At 38.2% G+C, this 22,595-nt stretch overlaps 1 protein-coding gene across 1 annotated transcript in view; it reads right to left on the bottom strand.

Moving 5' to 3' along the window:
* sh3kbp1 (SH3-domain kinase binding protein 1) overlaps nt 1-22,595 on the bottom strand; it is a 61,998-nt gene that overhangs the window by 20,592 nt on the left and 18,811 nt on the right. Inside the window, exons 3-6 of the mRNA XM_055181591.2 lie at nt 3,579-3,702; nt 1,865-1,971; nt 1,630-1,759; nt 853-1,046 (exon numbers count right to left, since the gene is read on the bottom strand). Coding sequence (XP_055037566.2) covers nt 853-1,046; nt 1,630-1,759; nt 1,865-1,971; nt 3,579-3,702 — 555 coding nt within the window. The remainder of the gene's footprint in view (nt 1-852; nt 1,047-1,629; nt 1,760-1,864; nt 1,972-3,578; nt 3,703-22,595) is intronic.

Here is a 22,595-nt window from a genome sequence, read left to right as displayed (position 1 = left end):
TTTACTAATACATGTTTAAAATACAACTGTTAACAATAGTTTATGCACAGAGTAAACTAACCTAAACAAATGTATTGGCATTAACTATAGCATTTACTAACGTTAAATGAAAGGTATACATACATACACACAGCCACAGTTTCACACCTGTGGGCAAGACCCTCGGGGTTTTTGCAATTTAACACAGTTTCCATCATAAACACACGCACACGCACACCCACACACACACACTATCACCTTTAACATAACACACTGGACGTTTGAATAAACAAATAATGCAGAAATATAAAATGTGATTATTACTAAAGCGTGAAGACGGATAAAGAAAAGCAGGAAGGATGTATAATGTTTGCTGTGGGACAGGAAGACAGGAAACTTTTAATGAACAGGAGTTTCCCTGATGAATGTAGGGGACCCTGATGCGTTTTAACCAGACATCATTACTGAGGAAGAGAGCCATAAAATAAATTAAACTCAAGCCTAAGGGTCTCCATCTGAAATTACCAGAGGGCCACTAGCCAGGCGCTGTTCTCCATTGGAGGTCACCTTACCATGAATGTTAACTACACAGGTATTAACATTGTAATACAATTATTCATGCATGGAAATGTTTTAATGGAGAAATAACACTGCCTGATATTTCTGTGGCTCAATGGATAAAGCACTGCATTTTACCAAGGCAAAAACTCATGGTTTTGATCCCAAGGAGCCCACATATTGATATAAGCTATGTAGAGATTGAATGCACTGCAAGTCGTTTTGGATAAATGCATGTGGCAAATTCATAAATGTAGAATGTAATATTGCATTGCCTTCCAATGCAATAAAGCAGAAATTTGAAAAGAAATTCACCTTCTCTGCCTCACTATCCATGTCCATGGATCGTGGACGGAGTTTGATGGGTTGATCTTTGAAGATGTCCCCGAAGCCAAACCCCCGAACCTTTTTGGGTTGAATCTCAGAGGCTGAAGACACGCTGCCAGTATCAGACCGTAAACTGCTAGTTTCCCCGCCGTCACTCTCTGAACCAGTGCTGTCCTTTATACCTGCACAAATGGATGCATTACAAAAGGTGTTTGCATGCAACTTTGCATGCAGCATTTTCTTGACAGCTGATAATAGCAATGCCTAAAGTCCTGGGTTCGAATCCGAGTGCATTGAGCAATGCACAGCTTGAATGCACTGCAAGTTGTTTTTTTAATAAATGCAAATCTGTCGAGTGCATGAATGCAAATGTTTTTTAGTGGGGTAGTAGAGATTCCCTCGCATTTTAAACCTTATAACATAAGGCAACATATAATCTTGTGAGTGTTGCCCCCTAATGTGACTCATGATCGCTGTGTGAACTTTAAACTGTTTGCTTGGAAAACAGTTTGGTGGAAAATCACGTAGTAATAAACCCACTTCAATAAGTCATATGAATAGTAGGGTGCTGCAGGAATTATATATTTTTGTAGGCAAACCCTGAACGCGAGTTGACATGTTAGCACTTCCTGTTCAATCTTCACAAAGTCAATTTTTTTTTATGGGATTTTGGTTAAACATCTTAGTCTGGATTACACCCACAGGGTCACATGAGGGAATGGTTTTAGATACGATGAACTAAAAATGTGATTGATGCAGACTGACTGGTTTTTGTGCTTCGGGAGTCGTCCTGTGGGGTCAGGTCCTCTGTTTCATTGAACAGCTCCTTGGTGAAATTTGAGGGGAACATTCCAGTTTTGCCATCCAGACTGCCTTCCCACCAGCCCTCCTCCACCTTAACCAACAAACACAAATCAAAGTTCATTTTAATGGTGCTTATTCACATCCATGATCTCCTTAAAAATGGCACATTAAAGCAATGGTCGTAAAAAACACCCACTTCTCCCAGAATCTCAATAACATCTCCGATCTTCAGCTCCAGCTCATCTTCATTCTGTGGCGCGTAGCTAAAGGCAGCTTTGCAACGTCGTTTTCGTATCGCCTCACCTGCAAACAGAAATATAATATTCAGTCTATGAACAGATTGTAGTGCCATCTTTCACCACAAGATGTCTCTCTAACCCTGTAAGCAGGCTGAACAATCTGACAAATGTATTTAATCTAATAATAGAAACCACCAGTTTCAGTTCTCTAAAAAGAGAAGGGGTAAGGGTCTTCATACTGTATTGACATTTGTGCTACAAAATCATTTCAAACAATAAACGCTGTTCGGTTACAATGAGAGGTGACATATCTTTGTTTTGAGAGGAATACCCCACAGAATACATTTTTTGGATGCCCACCTTATCTGATTAACTACTTTTAGGTTTTCGATTGTTCTACCAATAAGCTGAGATGACCTTTTGATTTTCACAAACAACATCTAATAGGATTTTCGATGAGACTGATTCATGTCTTATAATATTTTAATAAAGAATTCCTATTAAACTAAATCTCTGTGGAATGATAATGGAAAACCAATTCTAATTGGGCAAAACCTTAATCTTACCAGATGATTCACAGCGGTGATGATAAGTAAAGATTTAATTATTGCAAAAGAAAAATATTTTAAAATGTTTTACTAACAAAATTTTAATAACACACGCAGTACCTTGCAGCATCAACACACACATGCAAAGATAGCATAAGTAGTAGGATGGTTTCTGGGTACAACTTACATACCTAAAATACTCCTAGACCCAATTATAGGCTTTAAGATTCTTTTTTTGCATGAATGTTTACATATTTATTCTCACTTTTAGCAAACCTGACCCAGATCTGTTTAATAAGATCTTTAAAGGACAAGTTGGGTATTTTACACTTAAAGCCCTGTTTTTAGATTGTTTATGATGAAATAAAACAGTTTTGACTGAAATTTCGACATATGATGCTGGCCTGAGAATTTTCGGGTGTTTTTTTGTATCACCTCCCACCTCTATAATGGCTGTATAGGTGCACTGGAACAATCCTTCCTAAAATGCATTAAACTTTCGTTTACAAAGACGTGAAACCCACAGAGTAGCCAGGGGTGCTCACCGACACGCCCACACAAAAATCGCTGCAAAAGATGCCCTCCAACAGCTGTTTTATCATTCATTGTAAACTTGTGGACCTATTTTTCCAAACGCCTCACACCCGTACATTCTTCCGTTGAGAGCTTGAATAATAGACACTCCAGCCCAGTTGGTGGCGATAATCCACCTTTGCCATTTGCAAGAATACCGTACCTCACAGCACTTCTAATACAAGTCAATGGAGTTGAACAAAACTACAATAAAACCTGTTGGAATGCGTATCTTGCAGCGATTTTTGTGTGAGCATATCAGTGAACACCACTGACCACTCGGGGCCATTATAGAGGTGGGAGGTGATACAAAAGAACACCCGAAAATTCTCAGGCCAGCATCATATGTCGAAATTTCAGTCAAAACCGTTCTATTTCATCATAAACAATCTGAAAACAGGGCTTTAAGTGTAAAATACCGAACTTGTCCTTTAATCCAGGGGAACTAAAGTCAGCCTTAAATGTGAATTATGGGTTTGCATAGGAGTCAGTTGTGCTGAATAAGCACTGGACTAGTACTGAAAATGAAGAAAGGGTTCGATAGCCATACCTTTCTTGGCTGATCTGAGGCTCGGCTCTGATTTTGGGCTGGCACTGCCATTGGACAGGTCTGATTTGGATCCGGCCAAACTCGACTCCTTCTTTACCTCCTTTTTAGAGTCCTTTTTAATCTCCTAAAATAAGAACACAATTAATGTAGTGAAACTGTATGTTTGATACTACCTAGTATTTTTCTAGTTATGCAATTTACATAATGTATGCAGACAGACAGACAGGCAGGCAGGCAGACAGACAGACAGAGATGTTGGTGTCAGAGTACTGAGCCGTGCACTTCCTGCATGGGCCGGGTGGTACAGTGACTCAGACATCAGTCAACCATAAAAACACATTGGCCTTGATACACCTCTCTGACTGTATCTTGGCATTAATAGACACTCACTCTGTACCTCTCTCTCTCTCTGTATACAAGGAGTTTAAATTTAAGGGTGCTTAATGGGTAAAGCATCTCTTGGCTAACACAGATCTGTCATTCTTTCTCAATTTCCTGCATGTTATCTGTTTACTGCAAGATCTTTCTGTGTGCATTACTTTCTCTTTTGCTTTATCGCACTATCAATCTGATACAGTTTTATTTATTTAGAGGACAAGACCTGCTTCCTGGATGTTTTACTCTGGCAGATTGATTTTTCAGTTTGCGGACAGACAAAACGTACAACTACATTACAAACTTGAGCTAGGTACACAAACCCATTTGTTTTTCTATAATGACAGGGACTTTTCTTTGACATTTATTTCTTTTAAACAGAGCTACAGTAATTATATTTTTCCCCAAAAAACTATATCCTACCCAAAGAAACCTCATTGCATTTCTATTTCATAACATTTTTTTATGTTTAATACGTCCCACTGTGGGGAAAATCTGTTTTTTATTGTTGTTTATGTGTCTGTGTGGTGTTTTAATGTGTTAAGACAAGCTATGTGCAAATTTTCCATAAAATTGAAGACAGTCTCATTCCCACAGTTTAAAATTGCCTTGATTTCCAACGTCACAAACATTTAACCAATCCTATCAAGACTTGATCGCATGGATAAGTATTTTGAATCATAGATATTAAGTATGAATGTTAGTGTTGGGTGATATGGCTGCACCCTTAGGACGAATGTGTTAAAAACAACATCTCTGTGTTATTATTGAACTTGTGTTTTATTTTAATACAAAATCAACACAAAATGACACACAATGTGCTAAAATTACACATGTGTTAAAAGCTTAACACAAAAAGATGTGTAAAAATGTAACACATCCTTTTTAAGAGTGTGTCATCAGCCTGTGAGATCCCGATACATTATAGTTAATTTTTACTCATTTATGACAAGCCACTTGATTAGTGATTTACTCTAAGGGCAACACTGTCACGACCGCAACCTTCTTAAAACTGATACCGTTAATCAGTCCTTCCAGAAAAACGTGTAGTTTTTTTGTGATTGTTGCAGGCAAAAATTTATCTTTGATCTTACGTCACGTTTTCTTAAAAAATGTGATGGAATATGCGGGATATTTATGCAATTTTATGCCATGGAATATGCGGGAACTTGCAAAAACTGCGGCAGCTTGCAAAAACTGCGGCAGCTTGCAAAAAAACTGGGCAGCTTGCAAAAAAACTGCGGCAGCTTGCCAAAAAACTGCGGCACCTTGCCAAAAAACTGCGGCACCTTGCCAAAAAACTGCGGCACCTTGCCAAAAAACTGCGGCACCTTGCCAAAAAACTGCGGCACCTTGCCAAAAAACTGCGGCACCTTGCCAAAAAACTGCGGCACCTTGCCAAAAAACTGCGGCACCTTGCCAAAAAACTGCGGAAGCTTGCCAAAAAACTGCGGCAGCTTGCCAAAAAACTGCGGAAGCTTGCAAAAAACTGCGGAAGCTTGCCAAAAAACTGCGGAAGCTTGCCAAAAAACTGCGGAAGCTTGCAAAAAACTGCGGCAGCTTGCAAAAACTGCGGCAGCTTTCAAAAAACTGCGGGAGCTTGCAAAAACTGCGGGAGCTTGCAAAAACTGCGGCAGCTTGCAAAAAAACTGCGGCAGCTTGCAAAAAACTGCGGCAGCTTGCCAAAAACTGCGGGAGCTTGCAAAAACTGCGGGAACTTACTGCGGGAACTTGCAAAAACTGTTTGCAGCTTTTCAATGATGTTCATGTCACATAATCACGTCATTTCATAATGTTCCCATGGCAACAGGGGACATGGCTGCGGTTGTGTGAAGTAATGCAACATTTTTCAACTTTCTGCTAAGATATGTGATTTTTGCTACAAAAATGCGGGGATTACGAAATCATGCAAGCCCTGCATATTTTGCGCACGGAAATCTGCAATTTACGCTCCGAAAGTGCAGCGTATTTGAAAAAGAGCAGCCCCTGCATAAATATGCGGACTTTGGCTGATTATGCGTTGAATCATGCGATTGCATAATCACGTTTTCTGGAGGGACCGGTCAATCCTGCATGAAATTTCCTACATGTCAGGGAGCGGAAACAACACTGGTTTTTAAAAACCCCTGCACGCCTAACAACATCTCTAGGACATGACACAGCTAGGGCTGTGACGGTTATAATAAACACTGCACAACAACCGTGGTAGAAAGTGCGACCTGCAGTGGTGAAGTGGGACCCGCGGTGGTGTGCTCGTCACAAAATAATTAATATCGGACAGCAAGACGTCTTAAAGTTCATGTGAACGCAAACGGCCAACAGACTCGGAGTTAGTACGCTATTTCAACACTATATCAATGATGCCTCATTGTTCCGCCCCCAAGCTGCGAGTTAAGATATGCTCTCTTCTTGGTCACTCAAGGTTGCGAAAAAGTAACCGCCGTTTGTAAACACGCATGTTTGTTAGAAACATATATCTGATCCTCGTTTACATTTTTATATTGTAAAATATATGTATTGCATTATATATCATCCTACATATAAGCCATCAATGCGCGCAAGCCGCATATACTTGGTGCTGCAATGATTGCAGTTCTGCTTCCGTGTTGCTCACACATCCAGAGTGGTGTGACCCGTTAACATCAGCACTTCAAAGATTAGTGTTGGAAATGTGCAGTTCATGTATGCATTGTATGAAACCCAACTTAGCAGTTTTGTGTCTGAAACTGCAGAATGTAGCATATTTTTACATATATATCTATGGTCCGAGGTGGTGGGAAAGAGTGGACGTGGGGACTAATTTGCATATTCATATCTATGGTCCAAGCTGTGCGATTAAATAGAGGTGGGAACTAATTTGCATATGCATAGATCCACGTATGAGGCATGGGTGTAAAATTACATTCAAGCTGTTTTAAAGCATGAAGAAATTACGGTGACAGGTAACACTTTTACATATGCTATTATGATGCTCAAAGTTGAGTTTTAACTGATAAATTTCTTAACTACAGGAAGACTTTAAGATGTTTGCTTATAGATAGCTGCTTCCCACAATGTTTGCAAAACACGATGCTTGATCATAAAATCAATGAAACCAATGAATCAACATTGGGATCAGCAAAGTGACCATTAATAAAAGTTCATATAGTTCATATGTAATGGTTTGTCTTACTTAAAATGCTTTTGATTTAGTAAGCAGACACATCAAAACTGACACAAACCAGGAAGTGTCTCTCAAACAGTGTGGAAATTTTTCCTTTATTAATTCTGTGCAGAAATATTTGATTACAGCATTAACCGCCAGGAAATTAAACAAGGTTATAGTAGTTAAGTTCATGCAGACTTCTTTGCACAGACATTGTGTGTGTATGTGTGTGTGTTTGTACATATGTGACACAGCGTGAAAAAGATCAAGTGTTTATGTGGATGAGCTTGGTTAAGTGATAAAACAAGAGATATTCAACCAGAAGGGCTGTGTGTATTTCGTCATTGTGCTTTTAACATCCGCTTAGCAGACCACACAAAATGCAACACACACACCCACACCCTCAAATGCAAATAAAATTCCTTGAACGCACACAAATATCACTTAAACATCAAATCAAATGCAATTCTAAAGCATTTGCCCATATGCAAAACGGTGCTAAAACTGTCAGATGTTAGGGCGACAACTGGCAGATGCTTCCGCGATATTTATGCTTCACAACATAAATCCGCTCTTTTGGTGTTTGTATACTTAAAATAGAGCACAATACTTTCCAGATGATGAGTTTTCCACATATGTCTTGGCGAGGTGTGTCAGTTTACAGAATTTGCTTGTTGCTTTCTAGAGATTTTACAGCAATATTGCATATTAAAGTCTGTAAATGTGAGCGTGTTTTTACAGGCGCTATCATAGGAAACATAAGTGAGAAAAGTAAAATGCTACACGGATCTGAAGATTGGGAGAGAAATTCACACAAACAAACACATCTGCAAGGAAAGCAGGGAGATACGCTGAAAGCACAGAACCATTAACAGAAAATAAAAGCTGACCTTGAGCAGTACATGACATGCCGAATACTTTAAATGAGGGTATTGGCACACATGTTTGTCAATAAAATAAAAGGTTTATTAAAAGTTAATAAAAAGGTTTAAAATTCAAATCACTTTATTATTGTTATTATTATTATAGTTTCACATTAACATGCACATTGCGTGCTTTTCTACGCATGGGGGTTTGTGGGCTTTACTTTACGCGAGAGAGCTTGTAGAGAGAGAATTCCTTCTTGCACGCAGATAGACCAATGCGCGCGTCTCAGACTCCTATTATCTGAAATAAAACCGGTGCGTCATAAGCAGCTGCGCTTCTCTCTGTCTCACGTGCATGCGCATCTCGCATCTGTCCAAAGTCTAAACATAAACTAAAGTAATAATCCTTACGTATTTGTTCAGTATTATGCGTTTCATGCGAGCTGAGGCAAACTATACCTTTTGTTTAAAAGTAAACCCGCTGCATCTTGGCGGCTCTCTCGTGCACGTGCAGAGAGCTGCGCTCTGTCCGAAGGCAGATCACTAGGTAGTAATCCTGTTTATGATATGCATTTCATGGAGCAATACATCCCTCGTGTTTAAAATTTAAATTGCGTTCCGCTGGATGGATGTTTTTAAAGGCACTTCTGAGAGTTTATTTTCCCCCACTTGGCAAGCCGACCGGACGTGACATGGGGGCGTGGCAGCATCGACGATCCAATTTTTTAATTCGAAGTTCGAGGTTGTGACTTAATTTCGATCGATTTCGATTTAAAATCGAAATCGTGACACCCTTAGTAATAAGAGTTTGACGTCATTCAACTTTAAAGCAGTAGTCCGTAACTTTCCTCTCTATCGCCATCTCTGTTTAAACTATAAAATTGCTGTAATTTTCTGTAAAACTTCTGTGCACGGATGAATCTGATGTCTGTAATAATTGCAACATCAAAGCGGATCTTTCATTATACATAGGCCTGTCATGATAGCAAAAATAATGGCGATAATTGATATTACTTTTATTTTAATTTTGTGTCACTGACTATATAACAATAAAATTACATAATAAAACTAGTACATCCTTTATAAGAAAACAACTTTTAATTTTTAAGAATATTAAGACAATGAAATTGGAATTAAAAAAATTATATTAATAATTTAAACAAACAAACAAATAAATAAATATTATAAAAGGTATATATACCAGTCATCAGTTGAGCTGTATTTGAATTTAAAACCGCAAATAGGCGTTTATTGGATGAGTGTTACTCTGATCGCATCTGTGAATATCAGTCCCTCCAGAATGATTCAACGCATAATCAGCCAAAGTCTGCATATTTATGAATTTTTTCAAATACCCCACACTTTCGCAGCATAAATTGGAGATTTCCGTGCGCAAAATACGCAGGGCTTGCATGATTTCATAATCCCCACATTTTTGTGGCAAAAATCACATATATCTTAGCAGAAAGTTGAAAAATGTTGCATTTACAACACACAAGCACAGCCATGTCCCCTGTTGCCATGGGAACGTTATGAAGTGACGTGATTATGTGATGTGAACATCATTCAAAAGCTGCAAACAGTTTTTGTAAGTTCCCGCAGTTTGTGCAAGTTCCCGCAAGTTTTGCGCATAAAATTGCATAAATATCCTGCATATTCCATCGCATTTTTTTTTAAGAAAGCGTGTCGCAAGATCAAGGATTTTTACCCGCAACAATCACAAAAAAACTCTGTGTTTTTCTGGAAGGACTGGAATATGCGCCATTACACACAGTTACATTTATATTAGCTAGTATAATTCATCTCAAATACAAACACTGTATGTTATGGTTATGTTTCAGATGACACTTTATTTGTTATTTGCTTTTCGTTGCCTTTGTTTTTGAACAAAGTTGACATGCCGGCTCGTTTACGTTAATTTTCTCTCTTCACATCTCATTCACGTGGGAGTATTCATACGAAATTAAAGCTCGAGTAATGCTTTCCCTTCGCCTGTCACCGTCCGCTGTGTGTGGACCATGAGCTGCGTGGGCCACTCCTCCAACACAAACAGAAACCACAGAGGCAGCGCGTGATCAGCTAAAATATTAATGCCATTCATTTTATGCACATGCAAACACTATGGCAATATATTGGCTAAAAAAAGTGTATTGTTTGTGCTATAAGTCGATAAAGTAATTATCGCAACTGGCCTAATTATACATCGAAATGACAGTTAGAAGTACATAATAAAAGTCATATAATGAAATGTTACCTAATCACGTAATCACGTGTAATCAGACCTTTTTTTTTTATTCCAGCAAAATCAGACCCGACCACTGAAATTATAAAGTATTATTATAGGCTTATGATTGCAAATCAGGGTAAAAAAAAACTAACGTAAACTGCTATTTTATGTTTCAAACAGAGATGGCGATAGTGAGGCAACCAGTTTCCGAGGGTTCATTTTCAAATACCACAATTCTGTTATAAAATGCTTAGGTAAATGCTAAACTGAATTACTTTAATCAATTAACTTAAATCACTTTTTATGCCAATAATATGCATTTTATTTAACTACAGATGCACAGTCACATGTCAGTCACAAGCCATGCATCACAACCATTCTTTCTTGAATGCATTTAGCCTTTACTTTTATTCAGTCAATCAGATTTGATTTTACCCAAATAAATAGCTGTTTAGCATACACCATGTAGCATTTTGTTTTGGATATGGTAATTGTCACCTAGCGTTAAAGGTTAAAGCTTGTTAAAACCACTGTTAGCAAAGCTTGCCATCTTGATAATGTCCATCAGACCCATCAAATAAACTACAACCCCAAACTCCACTTCCTGTTAACCACTTCCTTTAGTTTAAACACAAAATACACAACGACTGACTAGCAGATTGATGTTTTCTAATCTTTTTTGCTATTTACAAAGCCAGGATCACTGACGAAGTGTGATTTTCTAATTTAGTGATCTCTGGCAAATAACAGGAACATTTATGCGTGGGAAATGGTGTAAAAGCAGTGCTGAGGTCTCTCAGGCAGTGTGTTGGCAGACAGACTGGGGCCAATGAAAAATCAATAGGTCATTTCAAGACACCACATTTTACAAAGTCTTACTGTGTTATTCAGGTCAGTCAGTGTCAGTCTGAAGCGATTAACTCTTAACCGCAATGGGATGTTGGGTTTGGAATGAACAAGAGGAGGAATTCACTGAATTGCATTTTAAAGAATTACAGCAGTCATACATTGAGAACACAAAAAAAATAAAGTTTTTTTTTTAAGTTGTATTGTTATATAAAGAAATTTGACAAAATGTGTATATTAACTACCTGATATGCAAAATACAATTCTTAAAATACTGTCAAAATTAACACTACTAACAGATTTAAAATTCACTACACACTTTGGATACACATTCTTTCATAATTTACTCCGTCCTCATGTCATCATCACGTCATCCCATCTGCCATACCTATGAGATTCAACGTTATCGATGTTGCCATATTAGAATTTACCGCACAAATATGTGTGTTTTTTGGACATGTGAACATGCTAAATTATCTTAAAAAGTCGCCATGAAATTGAAATTAAAAACCTTTTTTAAGGAATTTTGTGATGTTTTTTAATAAATTATTTATTTGAAAGCTTCATTTTTTTTAATTAACGTGTCCTCAAAATCTTTAATCAATCAAAAACGCTAATCTCCTCCCGTCCTCAAAACAACCTCTCTTTAATTCATATCACGAGGAATGGTGAGAGGGCGGGGCCAGAGAAAAGTTTGCAGTGATTAGCAATTACCAACTCAACTTACAATCAGTTCTCATTGGACGAAATTAAGTCCCGCCCTACCGTTTTTCTCATTACAGATGCCGTTTTACTAGGTTATATGTCATGACCGGGAAAATAAGACAAGCGCTACTTCCATTTCATGACGACATAAAAATACTAATCGTTTTCTTTCACAAACATACGATTTCTCTTTAAAAGACATATTGACCTATTGGAGACAAATGGAGTACCTTAACCCTTTCCCCGCCATTGACGAGTTAACTCGTTAATTAAGAGACAGCGTTTCTCTGCCAATGATGAATTTTTTTCCGGCAATTCGTATTTCCACTATTATCCACAAGGCACTCTTACCCAGCTAGAAAAACCCAGACGTATTCCCTTAAGGCAAACAGTTCAAACTCGTGTATGTTTTGAGGATCTCTCTGAATCTGATCTGATCTGAGTTAATGATGGATGGATGTGCTTTTTGGAGCTTCGCCACATTATAGACCCCTTAAAGGTTTGTAAACATTGAATGACTATCGGGTGCGTGTGCAGCATGGGGTCGAACTGTTCATACCATTTAGGCTTTATAATTTAATCTAACAGGGCTGAAAATGATGACTTACCTCTAATGAAGTGAGCACTACAAACACAAGCCTCTTTGATATTTGCATTGTCCCAGTCTGCACGTTAATTGCTTGCAGACGCAGATGTTGTATTTTTTTGTTTTTGAGATTCTGCATGAATCGCGAAAACTTAACGGACGACCTGGTGCGATTTTCACAGCCCACGACGTAAGTAGGCATTTTTGACGATACCGAATAATACGCAACTCAATCTGCTGTAATGACTTTTCTGACCCCGACATGCGCAGTGGGAACCGCCTGTGACGTGAACCGTGAAGGGGTCTATGCTTCACATGGTTCCCACACCTTAGTTAACTTCAAATTCAAGGACCTTTCAAGGACTTTCCAGGTCCACTACCCTCAAATTCAAGGACTTAATGTGGGGGCACATTTCAAGTGAGAGCAAGGTTACAATGTGTTTCCTTTTAAGATACATTGTTACAGTTCCCTTTTGAGGGAACTCGCGCTGCGTCACTGCGGTGACATTTTGGGACTTCTCCAGGGGTAAGTGCGTCTGAATGTGTATATCAAATTCAACCAATGGTGAGACTTAACGACAAAGACAGGGTGACGAGGGAGCCAGGAAGTATATCACTATCTGAAATATTGCCAAAAATGGCGTTACAGGGACGCAGGAAGTATGGCAAAGGAGACGCAGCGTCTCGTTCCCTTCTCAGTGAACAAGAGTACATACGTAACCCAAGACGTTTTCATGTGGCAAACACAACTATGCAAAAAAGCATTTTGGTATGAATCAGCATTTGCATACAGAAGATATAAGCATTTAAAGTAAACAGTTTGGCACGTGTTCTTAAAAGGCTAGAAATTGTATGATATTATCCTACACTACACAGGAAATAATATGGATTTTTTTTCCAGAAAACATCTTGCATAAAATAGATTCCAGCACTTTCAATGACCTGCGTATATTTTCAAAAACTTCCCAGGGCCTTGAATTCCCCCCCCCCAGATTCACAAACTTTCAAAGACACGTGGGAACCCTGGCTTCATAAAAACTGATGCTGTCATTTTAATATAAAATGATTTTTTTGTGTTCAACTAAAGAAAGTTTATTAGAAAGTTTTATACTTCTTCCAGTTAATTTGCTACTACTTTCCAAAATCCACATCTGAATTACAGTTCTGCATCCCATTGGCTACTTGAATTGGGAAATTGTAGTTCAATTATGAATGGTGCATAATCCTGACATCGTAACACAATCACTATCTCCAACGAACTAAAGTTTGGTTTACGCAAGTGTGATGGTCTACCAGCATACCTTATGGTGCCGCTGTCATGGAAACGCATTAAAGACTAGGCCCCTAGGGACCAAAGTACAGCTGGGGATCACAGAGACTAGGTCAAACATTGAAACTTGAGCAAGAAGAACTGCAATCACACTTTAGAGCAAAAACTCGAAGCAAAAGGAGCATTTTGTTTAATTATTTTATATCTTAATATATTAATCTCCTAAATTGAGGTAACTGTGGTGTAAAGAGGAGAATCACAACCCCTTGTTTTTACTTTCAATCTCTTTTATGGCATGCAGCTGCACAGCTCACTCTTTCAAATACACGCTTCCTGTCAAAGTCTAAGACTTCGACAGAGTCAAACCACAGTGTGTAGCTGCAAACTTCTGCAGAGCACCCCGTCTAAAGATTGTGTGTTGACGCCTATACTGTACAAACTTGGCGAGACTTCTTCCTTTTGAACTGTAAAAATAGACATGCCAACAAAAACAGAGGATTTGCCATGTACTGTATAAACACCAAAGATCTACTAAGACTCACCGGATGGACTGTTTGTGTATCAGATGATCAGCTATACAACATGTCCTAAAGATGGACCATGCTATTAAAACACAAAAGCATCAGTATGGAAGTGATGTTGGATGATGTGGGTTGGTGTTGCATTGTACAGTAAGTAGCTTTGGATAAGTGTCTTACAAATGCATAAATATTTCAGCAAATTCGATATCGTGCAACACTACCAGACAGCATTAATCATTTATTTTTAATAAACCTTGTTTTATGTGCAAGACATTGGTCGTGTTTAAACATAAAAAGGCCCTGTCCTTCAACAAATCTTTGTCTAAGGAGACTGCATTATGGTGATTATACAGGAAGCTGTACTAGGGGTCTCCACATATTTTTGGCCATGCATTGCACATTGGTTCTTTCTTTTATCACAGGAAGCAACAGACTAACCTCAAAGCCAATTCGGTTGACCACGCGCACCAGTTCTGACATGGTTATTCTATTAAGACACACACACGCACACATCCAGATCTGGGAATCCTATTTGCTCTATCACGAGACTCTCTTTCACTGACGTCCTGTTTGCAAGAGCATTTGGAGAGCTCTGTGTGTGTGTCAGTGTGTGCGATGTACATTCCTCTCCCCCTCCCACTGGTTTGCTCCAGATGGTCAATGGTTGCTGGTTTCCATAGCGTTCCATCATTCCACTGCAGATACACTGACTCTTGCACTACAAAGGAAGAAAAAGTCATCATGTGCTCCGGGGAATGACGACCCATCACACACAACACAACAGTGTAAAGCGACCTTGGTACGGTTAGTGCAGCTCTCTGATCAATGCCAAATGCTTGTACTATGCGCCAGGCTGGTCTGTCATGTGACTGAAACCTGTAAAATAGATTTTATATTTAAAAACACAGGAAGTCTGGGGTAAGCCCAGTCTCAACAGCTCTCAACAAGGTTTGGTTACGTCATATACCAGCAAGGGATAACTGGGCCATGATAACCAGCCAAATTCCTGAATGGAGTATCTTTAAAGGGACACTCAACTTTTTTTGAAAATATGTTCATTTTGCTCATGCTCATAATGATATTATGCACTGCCCAAAAATAGTCCCTTTGGTAACTTTCAATAGCAAGGGAGTATTTTCAGGTGCTGCGTAATATCATTGCACCTGCTGCAGCCATGTTACAGCAGCGAAGTCCTTGATTATTACGCCAGAATGAGAGTATAGTTCCTAGTCATATCTGCCCAGAAAATCACAACTTTTATTTTTTCGAATAGCAAGGGAGTATTTCAGGCGTTGTGTAATATCATTGCGCCTGCTGCAGCCATGTTACAGCAGCAAAGTCCTTGATTATTACGCCAGAATGAGAGTATAGTTCCTAGTCATATCTGCCCAGAAAATCACAAGTTTTATTTTTTCGTCAGTCTTAGTACACAATGTAACTACAGAAGAGTCAAGTTTTAAATAGGAAAAATATCAAAACTCTTTGTGATGCTAATGGTCTAACCCAGCATTTCTCAAAGTGTGGGGCGGGCCCCACTGGTGGGGAATAGGAACATTACAAGTGGGGTGTGACAAACGGGAGGAAATTTGGTCACAAAGTTTTATTTCATGCAAAAGTGATAATAAATTTGCACGTTTATTTTCTCTATTGGAGGTGTTTTAATGTTGTAATGTTTTAAAATATGATGTGATTAAATACATTTCAACAGTTAAACTTGAAGCCTAGTTGATTACCATGTTGTTGGGGCGATTGAGGACAGGTGGGGCTTGGAACCCTTTCCTACCTCCTAAGTGGGGAACGGCAGAAAAAGTTTGAGAAACACTGGTCTAACCAGATTCAATGAATTATGCTAAGCTATGCTAAAAATGGTACCGCCAGACCCGGAGATAGGCTGAATGGATTCCAAAATGGTAAAAATCTAATGTTTAACTCAGGGGAGCTGGAAAATTTGTATATTTTCAAAAAAAAGTGGAGTGTCCCTTTAATGTGTCTGGTAGTCGTCACAAAGCATTTGCTGCTTATAGAGCTAGTTGATAAAATTCCTATCTTTGTAATTTGGTGATGAATGGCGATATGCAATATCCTACAAATTTCCTACAAAGTGGAATAAATGTTTACATGGAAGTCAAAGCCTAACAATCACCTTTATTTTGGCCCATATTATGCAAAATCCACTTTTACAAGGTGTTTGGACATAAATGTGTCTTGGCAGTGAGTGAACACAACAATCCTATAAAACAATCCACCCACTGCTCCTTTTTAAATCCCCATTAGGCAAGGCAAGGCAAGGCAAGTTTATTTGTATAGCACATTTCATACACAAAGGTCATTCAAAGTGCTTTACATAGAAATGAGAAAACAAAAATCAAAGATACATGAATTTAAAATATCAATTAAAATAAAAAATAAATGTGATTTAAATAAAAACTGTTTAAATGTGTGAAAAAGAATAAAACAGGAATAAAAGTATAAAACAATTAAAAATATGAATAAAAACAAGAGAAATAGAACATAATTAAAATAGTGCATATATAATATAGTGCAATCAGTTCGGACGCAGCATAGTGCTCATTCAGTAAATGCATAGCTAAACAGATGTGTTTTGAGTCTGGATTTGAATGTGGCTACTGTTGGAGCACATTTGATCTCTTCTGGAAGCTGGTTCCAGATGCGACTGGCATAATAGCTAAAAGCTGACTCTCCTTGCTTTGAGTAAACCCTTGGTATTTCCAGCTGATGTGATCCTAATGATCTGAGTGATCTGATAGGTTTGTATTCAATGAGCATATTAGCAATGTATTGAGGTCCTAGTCCACTGAGTGATTTATATACCATTAATAATACTTTAAAATCAATCCTAAATGTAACTGGTAGCCATTGTAGCGACCTGAGGACTGGTGTGATATGTTCATATTTTCTGGTTCTGCTCAGAATCCTGGCAGCAGCATTCTGAATGAGCTGGAGCTGTCTTATGGTCTTTTTGGGAAGGCCAGTGAGGAGGCCATTACAATAATCCACCCTGCTGGTGATGAAAGCATGCACAAGTTTCTCTAAGTCTTGTCTGGAAACAAAGCATCTAATTCTTGCAATATTTTTGAGATGATAGTATGCTGATTTAGTTATTGCTTTGACATGACTACTGAAACTGAGGTCAGACTCCAGAATCACACCAAGATTCCTGACTTGATTTTTAGTTGTTTGACCCCTAGCGTCAAGGTATGCATTCACCTTGAAAACTTCATCTTTGTTTCCAAACGCAATGACTTCAGTTTTCTCTTTGTTTAACTGAAGAAAGTTTTGGCACATCCAACTGTTAACTTCATCAATGCATTTGCACAGGGAGTCAATGGGGCTATAGTCATTAGGGGATAGAGCTAAGTATATCTGGGTGTCGTCTGCATAACTGTGATAGGCAATTTTGTTATCTCTCATTATTTGGCTTAGTGGGAGCATATACAGGTTGAACAGGAGTGGCGCAAGAATTGAGCCTTGCGTGACTCCGCATGTCATGGATGTCCACTCAGATTTATGGCCACCTATACTTACATAATAACCTCTCCCTTCTAAGTATGACTTGAACCATTTCAGGACCATCCCAGAAAGCCCGACCCAGTTTTCCAGCCTGTCAAGAAGTATGTTGTGATCGACAGTGTCAAAAGCAGCACTGAGGTCGAGTAGCACCAGCACTGATAGTTTGCCTGTGTCTGTATTGAGGCGAATATCATTTATTATCTTTATGAGCGCTGTCTCTGTACTGTGGTGTGGTCTGAAACCAGATTGAAAAATGTCAAAGTAACCATTAGAAATTAAGAATTTGTTCAGCTGATTGAAAACAACTTTTTCAATGATCTTGCCTATGAAAGGAAGATTTGAGATAGGTCTGTAGTTGCTCAATACAGTGTTATCTAGGTTGCTCTTTTTCAGGAGGGGCTTAACAACTGCAGTTTTAAGGGACTTTGGAAAAGTGCCAGAGTTAAGTGATGAATTTACCACTTTTAGGAGATCTGCTTCTAAACAGTTAAAGACACTTTTGAAAAAAGATGTTGGGAGTGTGTCAAGGGCGCAGGTTGATGTTTTAAGATGCTGTACTATTTCTTCCAAAATTTTACCATCAACTGCTTCGAAATCAGACATCGTAACTACTTTCTGATGTTGTGGTCTGATTTGTCTGACCCCGGCGCAGCTCAATGATGTGCTGATCACCTTTCTTATATTATTGATTTTCTCAGAGAAGAAGTTAGCAAACTCACTACATTTGCTGTCTGAGAGCATTTCACTTGGAATGTGACTTGGGGGGGTTGTTAGTCTCTCTATAGTAGCAAAAAGAGTGCGTGTGTTATTTATGTTTTTGTTTATAATATTTGAAAAGAAAGTCTGTCTAGCTTTGCCTAGTTCCACACTGAAAGCACGAAGGCTGTCTTTATAGATTTTATAATGGACTACAAGTTTTGTCTTCCGCCACATGCGCTCAGCTTTTCTGCATTGTCTCTTCATATTCTGCACCTCTGTTGAGTTTCTCCAAGGTGATTTTTGCCTGCCATTCTTCTTCCTGACTTTTACAGGAGCAATATCATCGATTGCACTCTTAACTTTCAAATTAAAGGAATCAAGGAGAAAATCAACAGAGACTGCAGATATGCTTGGTGTTAAAGATATAGCCTTCATAAATAGCACATTGGTGTTCTCATTTAAGGATCTCTTTTTGACAGACACAGATTTAGTTTCAATAGTAGGAGAGATTAATATATCAAAGAAAATACAGAAATGATCAGACAGTGCCACATCCTTAATAACAATTGATGAGATGTTTAAACCCTTACTGATAATTAAATCTAGAGTGTGTCCACGATTGTGTGTGGGTCCATGTACATGTTGAGTCAGATCAAAAGTATTTAAAACAGCTGTGACATCTTTTGTCATAATGCTTTCTGGCTTATCTATGTGAATGTTAAAATCTCCAGCAATAGCAAAACAGTCAAACTCTGAGGAAATCATTGATAACAGTTCTGTAAAGTCCTCAACAAATGCTGGAGAGTATTTTGGGGGCCTGTAAATAATGATAAGTAGAATGCGTGGGATACCTTTCAACACAATACCTAGATGTTCAAAAGACGGGTAATTCCCAAATGACACTTGCTTACATTGATAGACATCTTTAAAAAGAGCAGCTAGACCTCCCCCTCTCCTATCAGTTCTGCAAAAACTCATATAAGTAAAGTTAGGAGGGGCTGTTTCATTAAGGACTGTTGCACTGTAGCTTTCTCCTAGCCATGTTTCATTTAGAAACATAAAATCCAGGTTGTTCGTGGCTATTAAAGGCGGAGTCCACGATGTTTGAAAAACGCGTTGGAAAAGGAGACGGGCCGACTACCAAAACACACTTATAGCCAATCAAATCAAATCAAATGCCGGGTTGCGTATGTGTGGGGCGGGTCTATCAACAGAAGGTCCAGATTCTATTGGGGTAGGAGCGTGTTTGTTTAGGTGATTTCAAATATCAACATTGACTTTCAAACATCATGGACTCCGCCTTTAAGTTGCTGACTAGAAGTGATTTGTTTCTAAGTGAACAGATATTTAAAAGTGCTAACTTAACAGTACAATTTTTTTCCCTAACAGAGATCTTAGTTTGACAAGTCACAGGCAGCAGATTAGATTGATTTGCCACACGATTTGATCTAGCCTTACACTTTCTATCATGTACTAAAACAGAAATAGAGAAAGATATATTAACCATTAACCCAGAGCAGTCTCATTAGACATGCTGTTTTGATTCTCTTGTTAATGTGATGTCACAATAACAAAGCCCCACCCATGGCTACTCACTGACTGGTTAATATTACCCAAAATCTTTCCTAAAAGGGTTTGTTAGACTGCTGTAGCACTTATGCAGCTAAAGATAATATTTTCCCAGACTGTATTCACAGACATCAAATCTATTTTAAACCTGAAAATAGTCCCCTGCTATTGAAAGTAACCAAGGGGACTATTTTCGGGCAGTGTGTAATATCACTACGCCTGCTGCAGGCATGTTACGGCAGCAAAGTCCTTTATTATTACGCCAGAATGAGAGTATAGTTCCTAGCCATATCTGCCTAGAAAATCGCAACTTTTAATTTCCATCGGTCTTAGTACACAATGTAACTACAGAAGAGTCAAGTTTTAAATAAGAAAAATATTGAAACTCTTTGGGTATTTTTAGCGCGATGCTAATAATCAGATTCAATGGATTATGCTAAACTATGCTAAAAGTGGTACCGCCAGACGCGAAGATCAGCTGAATGGATTCCAAAACTGTAAAAATCAAATGTTTAACTCTAGGGGAGCTGGAAAATGAGCATATTTTCTAAAAAAAAAAAGTTTAGTGTCCCTTTAAAACAGATTATGATGAAAATTAAACTAAAAGGTTTTCCTTCCTGTTTGAAAATATACACCTGCATAACATGTGAGCTGCTGTATACAGATGTACTACCAAAACTCCATATACTACTCAGCCCTATATTAGACCATAATGATATAGACGGTATTGTCTCATCCTGTATCCCGCTAAAATATACCAAAACTAGATATATTGCTGAGATATGAATTTTGGTCAGTATCGCCCAGCCCTACATCACAACTCAGCTATTGGGAAATTCCAAAAATAAGGGAGACATTATAAAATCTTACAAAAAGATAAACTGTAGAAAAGACCACAAAGACATAATAAAAATAGTTTTAGTGGTCTGGCAAGAATTTGTAATAGTTAATCATGTAAAACTAATAAAACAGTACATCCCACTAGAATCAGTAGGTTACACACTTTTACAAACCAGTTACATCAGCAATTGGGTTCAGGACATGGAGCGATGTATTTCAGGGTGTAATGCATCACTGGTTACGACACAGTTTTGCAAAGTGCCGCCCGTGGATTATCAGGGCACTGGAGCGAGAGTAGAGCGTCCCCTCCTACACATGCATCCCGAAAAGTAAAAAAAAGTAGAGTGGAGCTTACACGAACACAAAAAATGTATGCTTGAATACAGACACATACACATCAAGAGAGTGCGATTTTGAAGAAATCAGACAGACAGCTTAAAGGCAAACAAGTGTACAACGCCGCCATTGAAGAAAGAGAATGGGAAATGAAAGGGTATAATGAAACAGTTCACCCAAAAATAACCCAGTTTCATACTAAGGAAGAGAAAAGGAAATATGTTGATTTACAGGCTCAAAAACTACCACAAAAACACAAACAGAAAAGCAGATCATTATGATTTAACATAATCTCTCAACTTCCATGTAAAACAAAGCTGGTCGCCTCAGGTTAATCCACAACTTGATGCTTCCTATAAGAAAAAGCAAGTGCCGACTACATGAGTCCAGACACGACTGAGTGTTTGAGAAGAACGGATGTCTGTTTATTCTAAATTACATTGCTCATTTAATCACACAAGAGTTCAAATTAGCACATTAGCAAAACAGGAAGCATGCCTGACTGAACCAATCTGCCGAAGAGGAAGTCACTCATACAAGAAGTGACCAGCCTAGCACAGCAATGACAATTGTAAATCAATTATCATTTTTATAATAGCTTCTCTGTAGCATGCAGTCTCTGCAGAACCGAAATCTGATTGAGCTTTGCAAAAAACGGATTTAAGTGGCATAGTAAAAGATCAACATTGTGATTTATTTTGTGGTAGACCTCAAGCAGGAAACACCTGTGCGTGGCACTATGTTTATCATTTTGCCCCTTACATTAGCTTATGAAACATTTATAGACCCTCAACAGTTACAGGAAAAAGTGCACAGACAATTTGTTTATAAAATCCGCTGGTTTTTAAGTTGAAGTTGAGTGAATCCGAATCATTGGTAAAAAAAATGCAGCAGTGTCAATGACATGATGTGCAATACTGTCAAGTTTGCGATCAAAAGTTACAAATTTTAATATGAATTTACGACCCCCTCTCTTTTAGACTCTTTAAGAAAATTTTGTAACTTCCTGTTTTCTACATAAAATCAACCTTCATAATGTAAAGAACCATCTGTAAAATATAAACTTGACATCTTTAACAAATTTATTAGAGATTTTATAGATCGATACTTTTGTATGACCCTATACTATTTCTTCTAAGGAATCTTATGGGTTAAATCTAGGGCTGCAAAATGCAAAATAATATACATATATATATATATATATATAAGTGATGCACCGATGTATCGGCCGCCGATATTTATCGGCCGATATTTGATGAATTTGAAACCATCGGCATATCGGTAATAGCACGAGAAAGGCAGATACTGATTGATTTTTTAATTAACCACATAAAGGCAATGAGTTGCATGTCTGTTGTTCAATTAAAATGATTTAATGTTCTGGTGTGCAGTGCACTATACTTAAGCACCGACAAAAAACCTTTGTTGAGCTGGCTCAAATGTCTTGGACAATAAAAGAAACAGACAGCACTTTAGTGGGGGAAAAAAAGTCCAACTTTTT

Source organism: Misgurnus anguillicaudatus, chromosome 25, assembly GCF_027580225.2.
Source record: "Misgurnus anguillicaudatus chromosome 25, ASM2758022v2, whole genome shotgun sequence".
NCBI classification, from domain to species: domain Eukaryota; kingdom Metazoa; phylum Chordata; class Actinopteri; order Cypriniformes; family Cobitidae; genus Misgurnus; species Misgurnus anguillicaudatus.
The sequence above is the reverse complement of the archived record's forward strand: the minus strand, read 5'-3'. Positions and strand labels throughout refer to the sequence as shown.